This window comes from Phoxinus phoxinus, assembly GCF_949152265.1.
Source record: "Phoxinus phoxinus genome assembly, chromosome: 10".
NCBI classification, from domain to species: domain Eukaryota; kingdom Metazoa; phylum Chordata; class Actinopteri; order Cypriniformes; family Leuciscidae; genus Phoxinus; species Phoxinus phoxinus.
In genome coordinates this window covers 9,191,951-9,209,042 of record NC_136885.1, presented here as the reverse complement: position 1 = coordinate 9,209,042, position 17,092 = coordinate 9,191,951, and the positions used below count along the sequence as shown (strand labels likewise).

At 38.5% G+C, this 17,092-nt stretch overlaps 1 protein-coding gene across 2 annotated transcripts in view; it reads left to right on the top strand.

Moving 5' to 3' along the window:
- cdkal1 (CDK5 regulatory subunit associated protein 1-like 1) overlaps positions 1–17,092 on the top strand; it is a 410,090-nt gene that overhangs the window by 78,927 nt on the left and 314,071 nt on the right. For both annotated transcript variants that reach the window (XM_079627099.1, XM_079627100.1), the window contains one exon: positions 181–265. In XM_079627099.1, the coding sequence (XP_079483225.1) occupies positions 181–265 (85 nt within the window). The remainder of the gene's footprint in view (positions 1–180; positions 266–17,092) is intronic.

Below are 17,092 nucleotides of genomic sequence, written 5' to 3'. Positions count from 1 at the left end.
TAATTTACTGTGATGTGCAGTTTTAGAAACACTCTTCTCATGTGCATCTTAATCACAGACAGCTGTTAATCTAACAATGTCTCGTATTTCATTACAACTGTGTGAATAGTTTTGACAGATCATCGTGGCAGGAATCTTCTAGTGTAATTTGTTAATTTGTAACTGTCTCTCTTTCTCCAGAGAATCCATCTGACGCGGATCTGTGGTTACTGAACAGTTGCACAGTCAAAAACCCTGCAGAAGATCACTTCAGAAACTCCATAAAGTAAGTTTCTGTAACTCTGTCACTGCATGAAAGTTTTTTGTGCATTTACTTTAGGGTCTGGAAAATTAACACATGAATTTCATAGGGTAGACGCTTGTTATACTGGTTGAAACGTTCTTCATATCATGATATAAATCAATAATAGAAGTGGTTTAAATATTAAAACGTACATGTACATATACAGGCATGTGAAAGAGATGGGACACCCCATGGAAATCTTTGTCTTTTTTAACATATGGACATTGGATTTTAATTTTAATAATATTGAGAGATGGAGGTAATATTAATTATAATAATAATAAAAGCTAATAAAACAGAAGAAATTTCTTTTTTATCAGTCCTTCGGATGAGACGTTAAACCGAGGTCCTGACTCTCTGTGGTCATTCAAAATCCCAGGATGTCCTTTGAAAAAGAGTAGGGGTGTAACCCTGCCATCCTGGCCAAATTTACCCCTTGGCCTCTGTCCATCATGGCCTCCTAATCATCCCCATATACTGATTGGCTTCATCACTGTCTCCTCTCCACCAGTAAGCGTTGAGGAGATTGAGGAGTTGGTTGAGGAGATTTCCCCCTTCTATGTAAAGCGCTTTGAGGTCTCAGAAAAAGCTATATAAATGTAACAAATTATTTTTATTATTATTACCGTATATACCCGAATATAAGACGAGGTTTTTGTCCGAAAAATGGGGTGTCTTATATTCGCGATATAGACAAAATCAGGGGGAGAAAGAACGAATGAATATGAAATAGTGACTGAAACGCGATCCATTACGACAAAACCAGCTTTCCCTTCCAATATGTTAATCTGCACTAAAATTCTGATAATCGAGATAAGCATAAGATAAAACAATATCTGTGCAGAGAGAGAGAGAGAGAGAGAGAGAGAGAGAGAGAGAGAGAGAGAGAGAGAGAGAGAGAGAGAGAGAGAGAGAGAGAGAGAGAGAGAGAGAGAGAGAGAGAGAGAGAGAGAGAGAGAGAGAGAGAGAGAGAGAGAGAGAGTTATCTGTGCAATTTTCAAATAAAATTATTTTCTGTTGAAAACCAGTTTTTTTTTTTTTTCACAAAAATAAGTCTGGAAATGGGGGGGGGGGGGTCGTCTTATATTCGGGTATATACGGTATTTATATATATTTTTTTTAAAAACAGCACTTCTGAGGTAAATTCTCCAGGATTATTCCTCACAGCCTCGCAAGACGACATAGTACATTAATCTGATTAAATTTAGTGTGTTTTATCGAATTGGTGTGGGTGTTGTGCACATCTGCATGTATTGCCTCAGATCATTTGCGTTTGAATGGGCGTGGGCGTGGTCACAGTAACAGAATAATGAGCTATGAGAACGATAATGAGAACGACTGACATCTCTCTTTTTATATAGATTACATAAACAGAATATTTGTTTTAGTTTAGAATTAGATAATTTAAAAGTACACACTTAATTGATTATAAAGATATATTGCTCATGCCTGGGTGAATAGTATTCGCTGAGTTTTGTTTAAGTTTAGAGACGTGCTCCAGAAAAAAAGTTCACTGAGACGGAGAGGCAGAAAGCACACCCTCTTTATTTTCTTTATTTTACAAAAGCACAATGTTTTATTTTGATTGTAAGTGGACACATAAAGTAGACATTTAACAGCTTATTTTTTCATATTTCTTAATTCTGTAGGATCAAAAATGACGGAGTATTTTAAGTCTATTTTGCTGCTATGTTTAAAAAAAATCAAGCAAAACGGCGCGTTTGCCGACCCCAGAGGGTTAATGCGGTCTCATATTGTGACTCTTTGCAAACTCTGCTGCTGTGTGTATGTCTTAGTAGCTTTGTAAAGCACTTTGAAGGGAGGGTGGGGTCTCATGCTCTCAAAGCTACCTTGCTTTTGCTAGCCTCTACGAAATTGCCTACTCTACCTTTTAATATTTGCTTTTAATATTTTAATGCATAGTTTACGTAAGTAGTGTAACTCACATAAAAATAATTTATGTTGTTCTGTGGATGGACGCCTCATCATTACAGATGCCGTTGATTACTTTAGCCCTTCAACATCTCAACACACACACACACACACACACACACACACACACACACACACACACACACACACACACACACACACACACACACACACACACACACACACACACACACACACACACACACACACACACACACAGCCACCTGTAGGTATTGAGATGAAGCTGAAAACCCTTCACAATTAAAATAAAATTTTAAAGGGAACATAATCATCAGAAAGTAGCTATCAAATCCCAAATTGTAACACTTTCACATTTGAAAGGTTCATTTTTGGAGAATGCGCCACAATCGCCAGTGCCACATAATTCCTTCCATTGTCTTTGTCATTTCTTCAGAAATACAAATTAACTAAAAAAACCAAAAGCTCAAAGTCATCTTAATTATAATGAATATGCAAATATTATTGAAATTATTCAGGGAAGAATGGGACCTTTTCAAAACCACACAGTTCTCTAGGAAAAAAATAATAACTTGAGAGAGCCATTGCTATAATGCTAATGCAATTACAGCTGCATTGAGCTGTGCGTCAGGCTGCGGTGCCCGGGCCTCTTGCGCCTGCTGTTGTGGCTCTGAGCGCAGTGCTTGCTGGGTTGTTACATTTCATTTACATATTGAATTAGTGCAATGGCTTGCCAATTCAATCCCCTCCCCCCACAAAAAAGGCACATACGGTATCTGTGGGCTTGGAGGCTAACACAAGTGTTACCACTAAGTAAACACACATCATTTACAAAGACAGAACAGAACAAAACCGATGTGAAAGGAGTAGCCATGCCAATCATGAGAGATTCACAAAAGAACAGAAGTGGACATTGTGAACACAAGCATACATGTGCATTATATTAAAACAGCATCAAATTAATTAGTTTTGTAAAAAAAATACAATACATATTGTTTCAAAGCAGCTTTACAGTGAAAACAGGAAAATGGTGCATTTTGGCTGTTGTTCAGCTGAAGTCAGTTCAGTGTTGATTTAGTTCCATTGTAAAGACCATCAATGATTAAATTGGTTAATTTCATCTATTAAAATGATGTCATCGTCCAGCTCAATTTAGTTCTCTCACAGCAGCAACAGGAAAGTTAGATCAATATAATATTGTTGAATTTCAAGTGTCCCCAACTAAGCAAGCCAGAGGCGACAGTGACAAGGAACCCAAACTCCATCAGGTGACAGAATGGAGAAAAGACCTTGGGAAAAATCAGGCTCAGTCGGGGGGGCCAGTTCTCCTCTGGCCAACGAACGAACACTGTGTGATTTTGATTCCGGCAGTCAGAGATCACCAGTGCTGGCATGAATCACAATCTTAGAGTTTTTACGATTAGCATTAGCCAGCACTTTTAAATTTGCTCTGATGTCAGGCACTCTGGCTCCCGGCAAACATTTGATTATTGTGACTGGTGTCTCCATTTTCACGTTCCATACTCTATAATTGCCAATTATATATTAGAATTGATTAGCATTACCAAACATGGACGTTTTATTATTATTTTAATTTAATACTGTGAAGCTGCTTTGATACAATCTGTATTGTGAAAAGCGCTATACAAATTCAATAGGTTTTCAATAGGTTTTTCAGTGTGTGCGTCACTGAGGGGAGAACCTGTTAATCGGAACGGAATAGGGGTGTTTTGTTGCACCCATTGATGCTGAGTGCGTTGCATTATGAAATGCAGTACAACTGATACATTTTTCAGTTCTGCAAGCCTTTGCCTTTCTACCTGTGGCTGATGTGTTTACAGTTTTGGCTGCTCTAACTTTGTAACAGTGAGAAATAACAGTTTTCATGAGTGAGTTCGTGTTGTAATGAGATTTGAGCTGCTTAGGCAGCATTGACATTGCAAAAACATGGTATGAATCGCCTGTTTAAAAAAAAAAAAGTCTTTAGCTTTGAGAATGGCAGCCCTATGATATCAGGAAGCTTATAATGAAGCTGATGAGCGATAATGAATGAATTAATGTTGAAGATTGTTATACTGTGTCCTTTCTTTCCCGTTTGTGTTTTCCATGTTGCTTCCCTGAAGTCTGGCATGTTCCACTATTTCACCTTTCACCCTGTTGAACTCCTGGCTTCAGTTGCATCAACTGAAGTCCAATGACTTTTTATATCAGTTCTCAAATTATTTTTTTCAGAGCGGCTTCCATGTGAGCTGAAGAAGTATATTTATACAATTATACTGTTTCATGATCCAGAAAGTTTCATCTGCTGTTCTTGCTCAAATTCTACCCCTGTTAAACTTCAGGCATCAGTTGTATTAACTGACATCCAATGACGTTTTATTCCAGTTATCAAATTCAATCCACAGAGCAGCTTCCATGAGTGCTGATAAAGTCCATTTATATAATTATACAGTTTCATGATCCAGAATGAGAAAGTTAATTGAGTGATGTCATTATAAGACAACCATTATCGGACTCCAGCTGGACTTGAAATTTTAGACCAAAGTAAGCTGCATGTTAATTAAAATGTCTAATATCAATATTTCAACTTGCCACATACACTGTTTTATTAATGCTATTAAGCATAATTGTTGCAGTTGTACAATAATTACAGGTAGGAACATCTGTAATTGAAGTCACGGTTTCCAAACCATATTGCGGATAGTTATCTCATGTGTATGGTTTGTAATAGAGATGCTCCGATCAGCATTTTTGGGGCCGATTACCGATCATCACCAAAATCATGATCTGCCGATTGCCGATCACTGCCGATAACAGAATGGCAGAGGAATGGGAATCTTATCTATAATCTAGCAGTTTGCGCCATTTGTAGAAATGAAACTAACTATGAGGTGGCAAGAACGATTTCTTTCTGGAACAACCAATTATGCAAAACATCCCAAAACCAGTAGGTTGTTTATCAGACAGAAATTCATGAAAGATCTTTTGTAAGACAAATTTAAGACCGTTTTAAGACATTGTAAGACCATAAAGATTTGAATTTAAGACCTACACGACGCATTAACCAGCACATAACAAATAAAATTAGCATCAATATGCACTTTTTGTTTACATAAGCATTACAATAATAACATAAAAAATATGGCTAGATTTTAAAAGTGTCTTGCAAAATGTTATCTACTAACATGTACAAGTGCAAATAAAGTTTTGACAAAAAAGGTTTTATAAAAAGATAAACCTCACATATTTCAGCCTTTAAATATATTTTTTATAAAAAGAATGAGTCAAAAAAAAGATAAATGACTGACATTTACAATGCACATTAGCTTATCTTTTATTATTAGTAAAATTCGGTCCGATTTTCCCGTGGCGTCTGTCGTTGCTATGCACTACACTCTCCACGACGACAAAGAAGTTTTAGTAGCTTTTGCGGAATTCTGAAGTTGAGATTTTTTCATCTCGCTTCTATAATGAGCGCGCTTGCCTCTAGAGCTCTGCTTTGTAGGCTACGACTACTTTTTTGCTACTTTGTAATGACTTTCTGCGGCCAGCGTTTCTGGAAATGAACAAGGGTAAAACCTTTTTTAGACCTGACTAAAAAAAAATAAGACTTCGGATGGAAATCAGTTCGATGCCTAATAATTTTAGTGGTGTTAAAATGCCGTTGGTGGCTTCCACCTCGAGGGATTTCAGCACGACATACATTGCAAATGGCTATTTTTTTTGTCGGACACTCTGAAAAACTTCCAGACGGGAGGAGAACTCATGTTGCCTCTGACAAGCTCCGGTCTGCTGTTGTGTGCCCGTGCGCCGCGCATGCAGGTGGAAAAAAGTCGCTCGAGTAATTTACGTCACGTGATCTGCTTTTTTTAGCCAATATCATCAAGCTATTTTTAGCCAATATCGGCCGATCTTAATCGGCGGCCGATCAATCGGAGCATCACTAGTTTGTAATATAAAGCTCTGCAGACGGTAATCTTAAATTCATTACTTCTAGAAACGGATGGCAGATTAAGTAAGGAGAACAGGTCACAGAGGGAGATGCCTACTGCTTTCAGACTAGAAATGACATGAGAACAACTGAGGGACAGTGTCATAGTCTGAGAAAAAGATGAGACTTAGGAGAGAATCTTTTCTGATCTTACCCACCTCTGGAAATCAACCGTTGTTAACGATTTGAGCCTTGAGAGCAAACACTTTTTTGTAAAATGACACGTCGACTAAATTTTTTTGAGATTGGTTTTCTGATTTGAGGTCACCTGAAGAATCGCGAGTCTCCTCTTTTGTAGTCGCGGGATGGGGAGTGTTTTTGAACTAAGTCCCCCCAATGATGTTTGCTATGGTGTTCTGACTGATAGCATGTTGCTTTGTGTGTATCTATGTCCTGGTCTGTAGATGTGGCCCGGGTCCTTCAGTGTGCATCTGTGGGAATCCCCCCCCAGCTGTTTTCTGCTCCAGCAGGTGAAAATGGTGCATCTGACCACTTGGTAAAGTGTAAGGGTTAGGGTAAACTATACTTTGTATAGTAGCACACTCTTCTCAACACGCGTGATTTGATGAATAATTTATTTGCTGCAGGACGACACGCACTTGACCAGTATGAGTACTAGTAGTGTTGTTTGGTTTAATCACTAATACGATAACTATTGAGGCCTAGTGAGGCCTGTCTTGCCAAATCCTCTGTGGTCATATAAGCCACTGTACAAACCTTGCAGCCTCAGCCAGAGTTATCGTCACAGTGCTTGAGGAGAGTGATCAGATGTCTGTGACTGGCAGATGTCACTCAGTGAATGACATGCTGGACACAGCTCACTGATTTGACAGGTGCAGGACAGCTCAGGCGAACTCAGAGATGTCTGAGATATGCAGTACAAACTGTCTAGTTTGTCTAGTACTGTCTAGTAATGCCTGCTGTGGATCTGCACTCAGAAACGGAGATAGTGAGAAGGAAAAGTGAATGTTCGTTGCCTGTCAACCACTTGATCTTGTGTGTGTTTTGTGGTTTAAGAGAAACAGTTTTTCATTGTTTTTTAGAATGTATATGACTGGAATCATTTTTTTGTTTTGTTAATACAAGTTTTTTTGGTTTGTTTTGGGGGCAGGGTATAGCCAAAAGCAAATGGAATGGCAGCTGATCAACTTTGTGATTGGTCAAGCAAAACTTGCAATCTATATAAGCAGGAAAAATGGAATAGAGAATAGACCGGGCCAAGAGATGTCGTCTATGTTGAGCCTAGACTTATTGTTGTTTTTAAGTACTATAAATTAATGAATTGTCATCTTTTAAAATGCATTGGTATAAAAAATATTTTCTGTGCTGTGATGGGAGGGGATTTATCTTTTTCTCCTTTTGTTTCATGAGGTGTTTACTTAAGGTTTGTTTGTTTAAATTTGTACAATTGATTGTATGAAATAAAAAAAAATCTCTCTCTCTTTCTCTTTCTCTCTTTCTCTCTTTCTCTTTCTCTCTTTCTCTCTCTCTCTTTCTCTCTTTCTCTCTTTCTCTCTCTCTCTCTCTCTCTCTCTCTCTCTCTCTCTCTCTCTCTCTCTCTCTCTCTCTCTCTCTCTCTCTCATGGAGGTTTGGAGAGTATTAAGATAATACAAAATGAAATGTGGTACTGTACCATTTTCTTTCACTAAACACATTAAAATGACATATTAGTTAATTTGTATAATTTAAAATGCGAATATGCTGAAATTGCAGCTCTCCTCTGAATATGCATTTAAATCTATTTTAATGCATTGCATGCATACTCTTTATTTGACTGCGTGTAAGGTCCTCTGAATGTTTTTTAATTCCTCATCATCATCCTGATGTGCAGCGTGATTACCAGACGTCCGACTGCATGTGGACTGTGTGAAGTTTTAAACATGCTCTGAATGCCGTGATCAAAACCTGCTTGTAATTGGACTGGCAATTAAAACGCGTTCCCCCTCCGGTCCCTGGCCCACCCCGTGTGATTTAAAGTCTGCTGTAATGAAGTGTAAATGCATTTCATAGAATGCAGTTTGATCTCCTCTGGTCCTCATTCATTTATATTGGAGCCATTAGAGGCAGAAATCTGCAGCCTTATTTTTGAAGGACTACTGGGCTTAATTTTGGCTCCCATTATGATCCTTTATAAGATGCATTAAAACACATGCATCAGCTGGTTCATAGAAAATGGTTTGTCCATCCAGTAGTTGTAGTGTCAGATGGGCGAGTCACTGGAAAGACACACTCATGGACCACTGCACTGTCTGTACTCCAGCAGAAGCTGCTCATCCTACAGTAAAACATGATGCAAATGCTCCTTGTAAGCAATAAGGTATGAGAGCTCATAGATAAAGGATGTTGTTAACAGGACCATCACACCACTCAACACCACGGAGAGTGATACAGTCTCTAAGTCCCACCTCAGCTTTAAGAGAGCCAGCTACTTTTTGTTTTCTGCAGAATAAATGTGGGTAACACCTATTTTACAGTGTCCTTGTTACATATGTTACATATACTTACCATAGTAATAACAGTAAATTATGCATAATTACATGCAACTAACCCTCAACCAAATCCTAATCCTACCCTAACCCTATAGTAAGTACATGTAGTTACTTAATATTACTCAGTACTTAAATATATAATTACACTAACAATGAAACCTTAAAATAAAGTGTAATCACTCCGTCTAGCTATGGCAGTCCTCATATTCCATTTAAGTTTTCTTTTTTCTTTTTCATGTTCTCCACACTTGAGTTGTGGGAATTCCACAAATGTTCAGATAGATTGTCAGAGGTTTATGTTCCTTTCCTCAGTTGCTTGTTCAGACTGGTCTCTCTGTGCACAGGGACTCATTATGAGTCTAATGCTCTCAAGCGTTCGTTCAGGATAGGAGACTTGTGAAAATCCGGCAGGGAAGCCTCTGGATGCTGTTGTGTGGAGGAAGCGTGTAAAGAGGCTCAGGTGGCCTGTATCTGCATCTCATTTTGTACCTCAGCGGATATTCAAAAGCCTTTACAAGGTCAGGTTAATGGCGTCTTTAAAAAAAAAACAGGAGTGTTTTTGAGCAGAGAAGCAATGGGTGGGGAAAACCATCTCAATTAAAAACGAATAAAAGTTACGAGGGTATATTTCACTGAATCCAAATGAGACCTTAATGCTTGAAGCATTTAGGGAGAGACGCAGCTCGTACGCACCAGAATTGTAAATGTTCTTGAGCGTCTGACCTGGATGATGCATGAATCGGACTCCTCTGGAGTCAATTAAGCCTGTGAAAGGCTCTTCATTCCAGTCTGTCTGGGCCATGCACGAGAAAGCTGCCTGCACGAGAAAATCCCACGCAAATAAAACAGAAACTGAAGTTCAACTGATATCTTCCTCAAAGAGGTCCGTCCATGCTACTGGCGCACTTCGTTTTGAAATAAGCTATATGTTAATGGAAAATATGTGACGTTTATCTTTGTCAAACTTTAAATACTGAACTCTCTGGAAGACCTGATTATGATCAGTTCTTGAAGTGGATTATACTGCTTTTTCCCAAATGAAGGATTGGGTCCGAGTCCACCTTTGTCGAGTCCGAGTCGAGTCCAAGTCCTTAACAACCGAGTACAAGTCCAAGTCCAAGTCCAAAGAGGGTCGAGTCGGACTTGAGTCCGAGTCCTTAACATCCGAGTCCGAGTCGAGTCCGGCCGAGTCCACAAAGATTTAAATGATTTGAAATTGACCTTTCACAAAGACCCGCCCCTCTTGGTTACTGTTGCTACGTCCGACAAGCCATTCCTCTCTCACTCCACATGTTCTCGGTCGGAGCAAAGAGGACACTAACAATGTGCCAACAGACAGAGCAGGGTACTTTTGGTTTGAAATAAAGTGTCAGCTTTAATTTTTTTTTATTTTTATGAAATTCAAACGATAAATACTGTTTTGTGGTGCTTTAATGTGTAGGCCTCAGTTCAAGCAGCACGTGAACTGATAATCTCTTCTAGTTATAGCACAAATTTCTAAAAAAGAAATCAATACACACTATTTTTCAAGTTCAAGTCCACTGCCTTTAATTTACTAACTGATTTGGTTTGTTTGTCGAACAAAAATGGCGTGTATCTGCATTATAATTGGTCAGATCACCTGTCAATCAAATCCCGGCGAAAGGTCTCAACACTGAGCTCTTAAATTAATATTTTAAACCTTACAAAATGATTGCAATGTATAGTTACAGTCATACGTTTACCTATTGTACATCTTTTAGAATCTGCAAGGTAATGCTTAATAATGCAACACGATGCATTAAGAGCCAGGGGTAAACTTTTGAGCAAGATGATGATGTTTAAATTTTTCTTATTGTGTTGTACATGCTAATATCTTATTTAGCCTCTGAAGGGTTGGACTAAATTAATGAATGCATTTTTAAACAAATAAGACCAATTTACACCAATGATCCAGTTCAAAAGTTTACACCTCTTGACTCTTAACGGATGCTTCCTTCTTGTGCATCACTAAATGTTTGCAGGGTTTGTAATAGTTGTGTATGAGTCCCTCAGTTGTCACCAGTGTGAAAGTATGGATCTTACAATCATAGTCACTGCTAGTAAGGAGTCAAATATGCAGAAGATGCTGGAAAAGCAAAGAATGTGCAGGAGCTGGATGATTTTTCCTCAACCATTAAAAAAGAAAAAAAAGTTCTGGATCATTCAGGTAATGACACAATATTAAAATCGAGCCTATGTAATTTGTCTTTATTTTGTGTTTGTATTTTATTTAGGCTATTAAACATCTGTTATGTGAAAAAGCTTTTTCAGGGCAGTACTAAATAGAAACAATGTATATGATCCGTCTTATTAAAAAACATATAAAAATAACATTTTGGAGATTCTGCAAGGAGTATGTAAACTTATGACTAAATGCAACAAAAATGATAACATTATTAGACGCCAAAATGTTGCTATGGTTATCACGTTCTTATGTTGCTATGTGTCAAATCATCGCAATTTCATGACTCAAAGGACAAAAATTAAGTGGATTCAATCCCACATTTAAATGCAGTTATCACTATTTATAATTTACAGTGTGAATGTAACCACTGGTCCTCTAGAAGTATGAAAAACAAAACTATTTAGATTGTCAACAGCGCTCCCTTTAAGCCATCACTTACCGCGTTCGGCACTCTCCCTAAAACTCTCGTCATAAACACTGACTGAAGTTGTCCGCACTGCACAGTGAATATCTTATTTATATTGCGTCTAGAGAGACTTTGTTGTTTATGAGGGGATTTGCGAAAGGATAAAGCTCGTGCTGATTCTAAACATACATTTTGAGCGAATTATTCGCATGCGGACTCTAAAACGCCTCTGATTTGCCACTGATTTTATGCACTTAACTGTGATTGGCTACAATGCTCAACGCTGAAACAACGTTGTTTCGTTTCGTTTTTAAATAAAAAAAAATTCACAAAATTTCGTTTTGTGTCATCCAGTGCCCGGACTCGACTGGACTCGGACATTTTTCCGAGTCTAAAATGTCCCGAGTCCGTGTCAAGTCCGAGTACAAATTCATTCGAGTGCGTGACAAGTCCGAGTCCATTCAAAATTGGACTCGAGACCGGACTCGAGTCCGAGTCCGAGTTCGAGTACCCCAACTCTAGGAATTAGGGCTGTCAAAGTTAACGCGTTAATTACGCGTTAACGCAAAATCATATTAACGGTACTAATTTTTTAACGCGCGATTAACGCAGCGCTTAATTTCTGTTTGACCGTGACCCATCCCCTAGTTGGAGAAATGGAGATACAGTGTTGCCAACTTAGCGACATTGCAGACACCTTCAAAAAAGGTATTCTCTTCAAAAAAGCGAGAGAGAGCGCTTTAATTCAGTTAAACACAGATATTATGTTGCTTCTCTAATTTTACATGCAAGTATAGCCGAAATCACAGCACAGATATTGTTATCTTATGTGTAACGTTATTTGATTTCATCAGACGACAGCTCGATTATCAGGATTTTTTTCCCCATTTACGTCAGCTAAATGAAATATTTTTCAGGCTGTTTGAGATAATAGAATGCCTAAAAATCTATAGGCTACACTATCTGGGAAAATTATGATATAAAAACTGGTCGCGCGAATGAGGTGAATTCGCGTCTACCACGCCGTGCTAAATGCCTCATCTGCGCCGCAGGACATCCAGACGCGTCTTCACATTGAAATCACTCGTGCCAGACACTCTATTCGCGTTTGGTGTGAACGCAGCATACCTTGTCCGCGGTTCATCCGACGCTGCTTCTGAATCTCTCTCCGGCCGGTGAGGTTTAGTCCATATAAAAAACTTTATGTCCATATAACTTCATCCGGTTAGCCAGTAAGCTCACTACGACGCCGGTGAAAACATACAACAGCCCGCCGGCCCCTGATGACAACGACGAAGAAGAAGATTTATATTCGATATATTCGTTAGCTTTTATTGGCAGTTGGCAAACAAGCTGAGTGATGCGCGAAGCAGCGCGATGTATTTCCGTCCGCCACCACGCACGGTAATAGAGCTTTTGTGAAATGAAACAAAGTTGAAGTTATTTTAAAAAACCTAAAACATTCGGGGCTTTTGACAAAACATTCGGGGCTTAAGCCCAATTAGCCGCCCCTCCGCCCCTGTATGGGTCGCATTTCAGTCACTATTTCATATTCATTCCGTTGTTTGACAACAGAAACAGTAAAACAATGAAAACAGTTTTATTGAGAACTTAGCTTCATCAAAATGGGCACACAGAGAGACAAACTAATATAATAATAAATAATAAATGTACATTTAGCATTTTCAGAAGAGCTGCCGTCATGCAAAAAGCTAAGATGTTTGGTTTAGTAAATTGCTCAGTGCAAAGAAAGAGAAGTAATGGGAACCTGGTATTTCTTTGTTCTTTCTTCATGTGTCTAATAGACATGAACAAGTTCTTTGTAAAAACATCTATGACCTTTGAAACATGTCTGGTCTTCATGCTCTGTGTTGACTATGGTTTCAATAATAAACATACATTTGCACAAAGCATCCATATTTATCCATGCCCGTAATGATTAGAGTATTACAAACTTGAAAAGTATTAATTTAAGGTATATTTAGAACAAATAAAAAATGTGCGATTAATCGCGAGTTAACTCATGGCAATCATGCGATTTAATCGCGATAAAAATGTTTAATCGATTGACAGCCCTAGAAGGAATACATGTATGGCGTTATTTTCCTGTCAAATGTCGAGAGCGCATTATTGTAGCGCGAAAGTACATTAATATAATGCGCGAGCGCGAATCTCTCTGCTCGCGTACGAAATATGATGCGCGAGCGCGAATCTCTCTGCTCGCGCGCGGAATATAATGTACCGAGCGCGAATCCCGCGCGCGCGCTCTCAGATACACGCTGCTCTTGTAAGAATTTTCTCTGGGCTCGCTCAGAGAATATGCCTGCACTTAAAACCTGTTCAGTGCCATCGCGAATCTCTCCTCTTCGCTTAAAGTAAGCGTGTATGTGCTTGGACTGTGACCCGTGCGTTCGCGCATGCCTAAGTACTCTTCTCTTCAATTTCTTTCTCTTTGCTCTTGGCATAAACGCTGTCAAAACGGCAACAACCAATCATAAATAGGCTTCAACGACTGACCAATGAAAACGCGACATCGTACATGGAATCTTATTGGTTGATATTGAACCGCACATGGAATAAGTTAAATCAAGACGAGCCGAGATGGATCCGCCGAATCGACGAGTTTTATTTGTTTTAATGTTAAATATGTCAAATGTATCTTAGAAATGTCTGGGAAGAGGGCGATTGGATTATTTTACATATAAATGACCTAGACTGTCAACCACATTGTTCACACTACAGGTGCCATGCCCATTGAAAGTGAGATTTTTGAGCCAAATAGATTTGAAAGCCGATTCCAAAAGGCAAAAATAATATTTTACGTCTGATAATTAACACATTGTCTCGTGCAATCACACCAGTTATTAACCATTAAGTACGTAGCGAGATCAACTGCTAAATTAAAATCTGAACAAATATTTGGGGGGAATCTAAGATAAGACTCTAAAGGTATTTGAAGATAGGCTACCTTTTCTAGACGTGTTCCCCGAACTATACCTTATTGTTGCTTAAAGGGAAAAATTAAAATTAAACCCAAAATTAAAATCATTAAAGTCATAATTTAGCTCCTACTCAAGTAGTTTCAAACCAGTATGAATTTATTTGATCTGTTGAACACAAAGGAATATATTTATACATATAAGAATGTAAGTAACACGTAAGTACCCCACCACCACGTAGCTACTACTAGTAGAATAGAAAAAAATAGATATGTGTATGAAATATGACAAGAGTTGAGCGCCTTTGTCTCTGGTTCAGTGCAAAAGCACATTTGAATTTAGCAGTGAATCTTTGCATAATTTATTCTTTGCCATAATCCTAATTGAACACTGGGTGTGTTAGCCTACAGCTTCAGAATTATATTCGTATATAGCCTATCACAGTGATAAGGTATCCTATAGCTAAGAGTGGTCCAGACCAACCTTACTAACGAATGTTAGTAAAATGTTATAAAGTTATACTTAAATAAGAACGTTTCGGGAAACACGTATTAACGTTAGATATAGCTTTAGTTTAAGGTATAATTTAAAGAAGGTTTCGGGAAATCCAGCCCTGTAACATTTCCTTTCAGATAGCCTAACTTTAGAGTCTGGAGTACCAATTTTTACAAAAACATATTGTGCAGATAGACAGTCTAGGTCATTCATTTATATGTAAAATAATCCAATCGCCCTCTTCCCAGACATTTCTAAGATACATTTGACATATTTAACATTAAAACAAATAAAACTCGTCGATTCGGCGGATCCATCTCGGCTCGTCTTGATTGAACTTATTCCATGTGCGGTTCAATATCAACCAATAAGATTCCATGTACGATGTCGCGTTTTCACTGGTCAGTCGTTGAAGCCTATTTATGATTGGTTGTTGCCGTTTTGACAGCGTTTATGCCAAGAGCAAAGAGAAAGAAATGGAAGAGAAGAGTACTTAGGCATGCGCGAACGCACGGGTCACAGTCCAAGCACATACACGCTTACTTTAAGCGAAGAGGAGAGATTCGCGATGGCACTGAACAGGTTTTAAGTGCAGGCATATTCTCTGAGCGAGCCCAGAGAAAATTCTTACAAGAGCAGCGTGTATCTGAGAGCGCGCGCGCGGGATTCGCGCTCGGTACATTATATTCCGCGCGCGAGCAGAGAGATTCGCGCTCGCGCATCATATTTCGTACGCGAGCAGAGAGATTCGCGCTCGCGCATTATATTAATGTACTTTCGCGCTACAATAATGCGCTCTCGACATTTGACAGGAAAATAACGCCATATACATGAACATCTAAAAATGGATTTGAACTGTATTGTTCTCTTATATTCAATGCTGTTCTGCTGATCATTGTCACAAAACAGTTTAGTCCTTCGCTTGGCCGGCTCACCCTGTCAGGCTTTATTGTGTGATAATGACTACCTCATTGGACATGGTCTCTTAATGAAAAATGTTCATAGCTCTTTTGAGTAATAATAATAAGCTGAAATACAACTGAATAGTGTCTTCCTCCTTTTTTTTTTTTTTTTTGTAGCATGTGTAACTGCAGGAGTCTTACTAGCTGTATTGGTGTGAGTCACATCCCATTAGCCCCTCCTTCATGAAATCTGTTGCAGGCGAATATGGCCATTGAATTGTCTGGCTAATTTGGCCTCACTCATGCTAGAGTTGAATTGACTTTGGATGACCTCCTGACCCTGATCTGGTCCTTCAGTAATTCACAATGTTACTGCTGTCCCATCGAAAGCTGCACTGCTGCTTTCAGGAAGACATGCATGCTTAAGTGCGTCTACATTACGACATTTTATTTATTTCATATTATTGTCAATAAATATTGCAATAACACATTTATTCTGGATTTCACACTATTAAATGATTTTGCATTGTTGATGTTTCTTGTGTGCTGTATTAGAGAGGATGAACATAAATCCGGCTAAGATGTACATGGAATAATTTCTTTAGAGTTATTGTCTATGAATTGGCAGATTTTACAACATTAGCAGGTGAATATTTAATGCAAGGAATCATCAGACACTGATGTGTGGAAAGCAGGGATTTGCTGCAAATCAAAAGTGGATGGAATGTTAAATAAGGAAAAATTTGCGTTGCTTCTAACAAGTGTGGCTTCTTGAATCCTTAAATCTTTATTAAAATCATCTTGTGGTTTTCTCACTCGACTCTTTTCTTTCTGCGTTTTGTAATGTAATGAACCTTGCCTTGAACCTTCTTTTTAATTGCCTCTCCCCACATTTGTAAAAAATGCAGTTTTTCATTCCATGAAATCATTTTCAGGGACAGCAACTGGAGAGCAATTTAATTAAATAGCCAGCATCGTGCAGTCTTTCCAGTGTTTTTTTTTTTTTTTTTCAGATAATAATTGTTTAGAATAAATAATGATGCTCAAAATGAGAGGCTTTTAAAACGCATCAATACAGCCGCTTGCGACCATAAGCCACGCTACATTATGGTGAAATAGCAGCCAGGGAAATTAAGTTGGAAAATGGCTCTTATTTTTACCCATAATGAGCCTGTAGATTCTCTCTGCATGGCCCAAGTGTCCATGCTGCTTTATGCCCTTTTGTGTTTTCTACTTATCTAATTTATTTTCCATAAAACATTTTCTGCCTTATCATCTTCACTTTGTTTTCATCTGAATATTTTGGCACAAGCCCATGAAAACAAGCCACACAATACTGGGCTGATGAGTTTTCCTTTTTTTGTATACCACAAGTCAAGACTTTTCCAATAGAATAATGTGCATCCTACGTAAAAGTATAAAGTCAAGGTGCTCTATGGTATAGGGTTTGCAATAGACCACGCCACTCT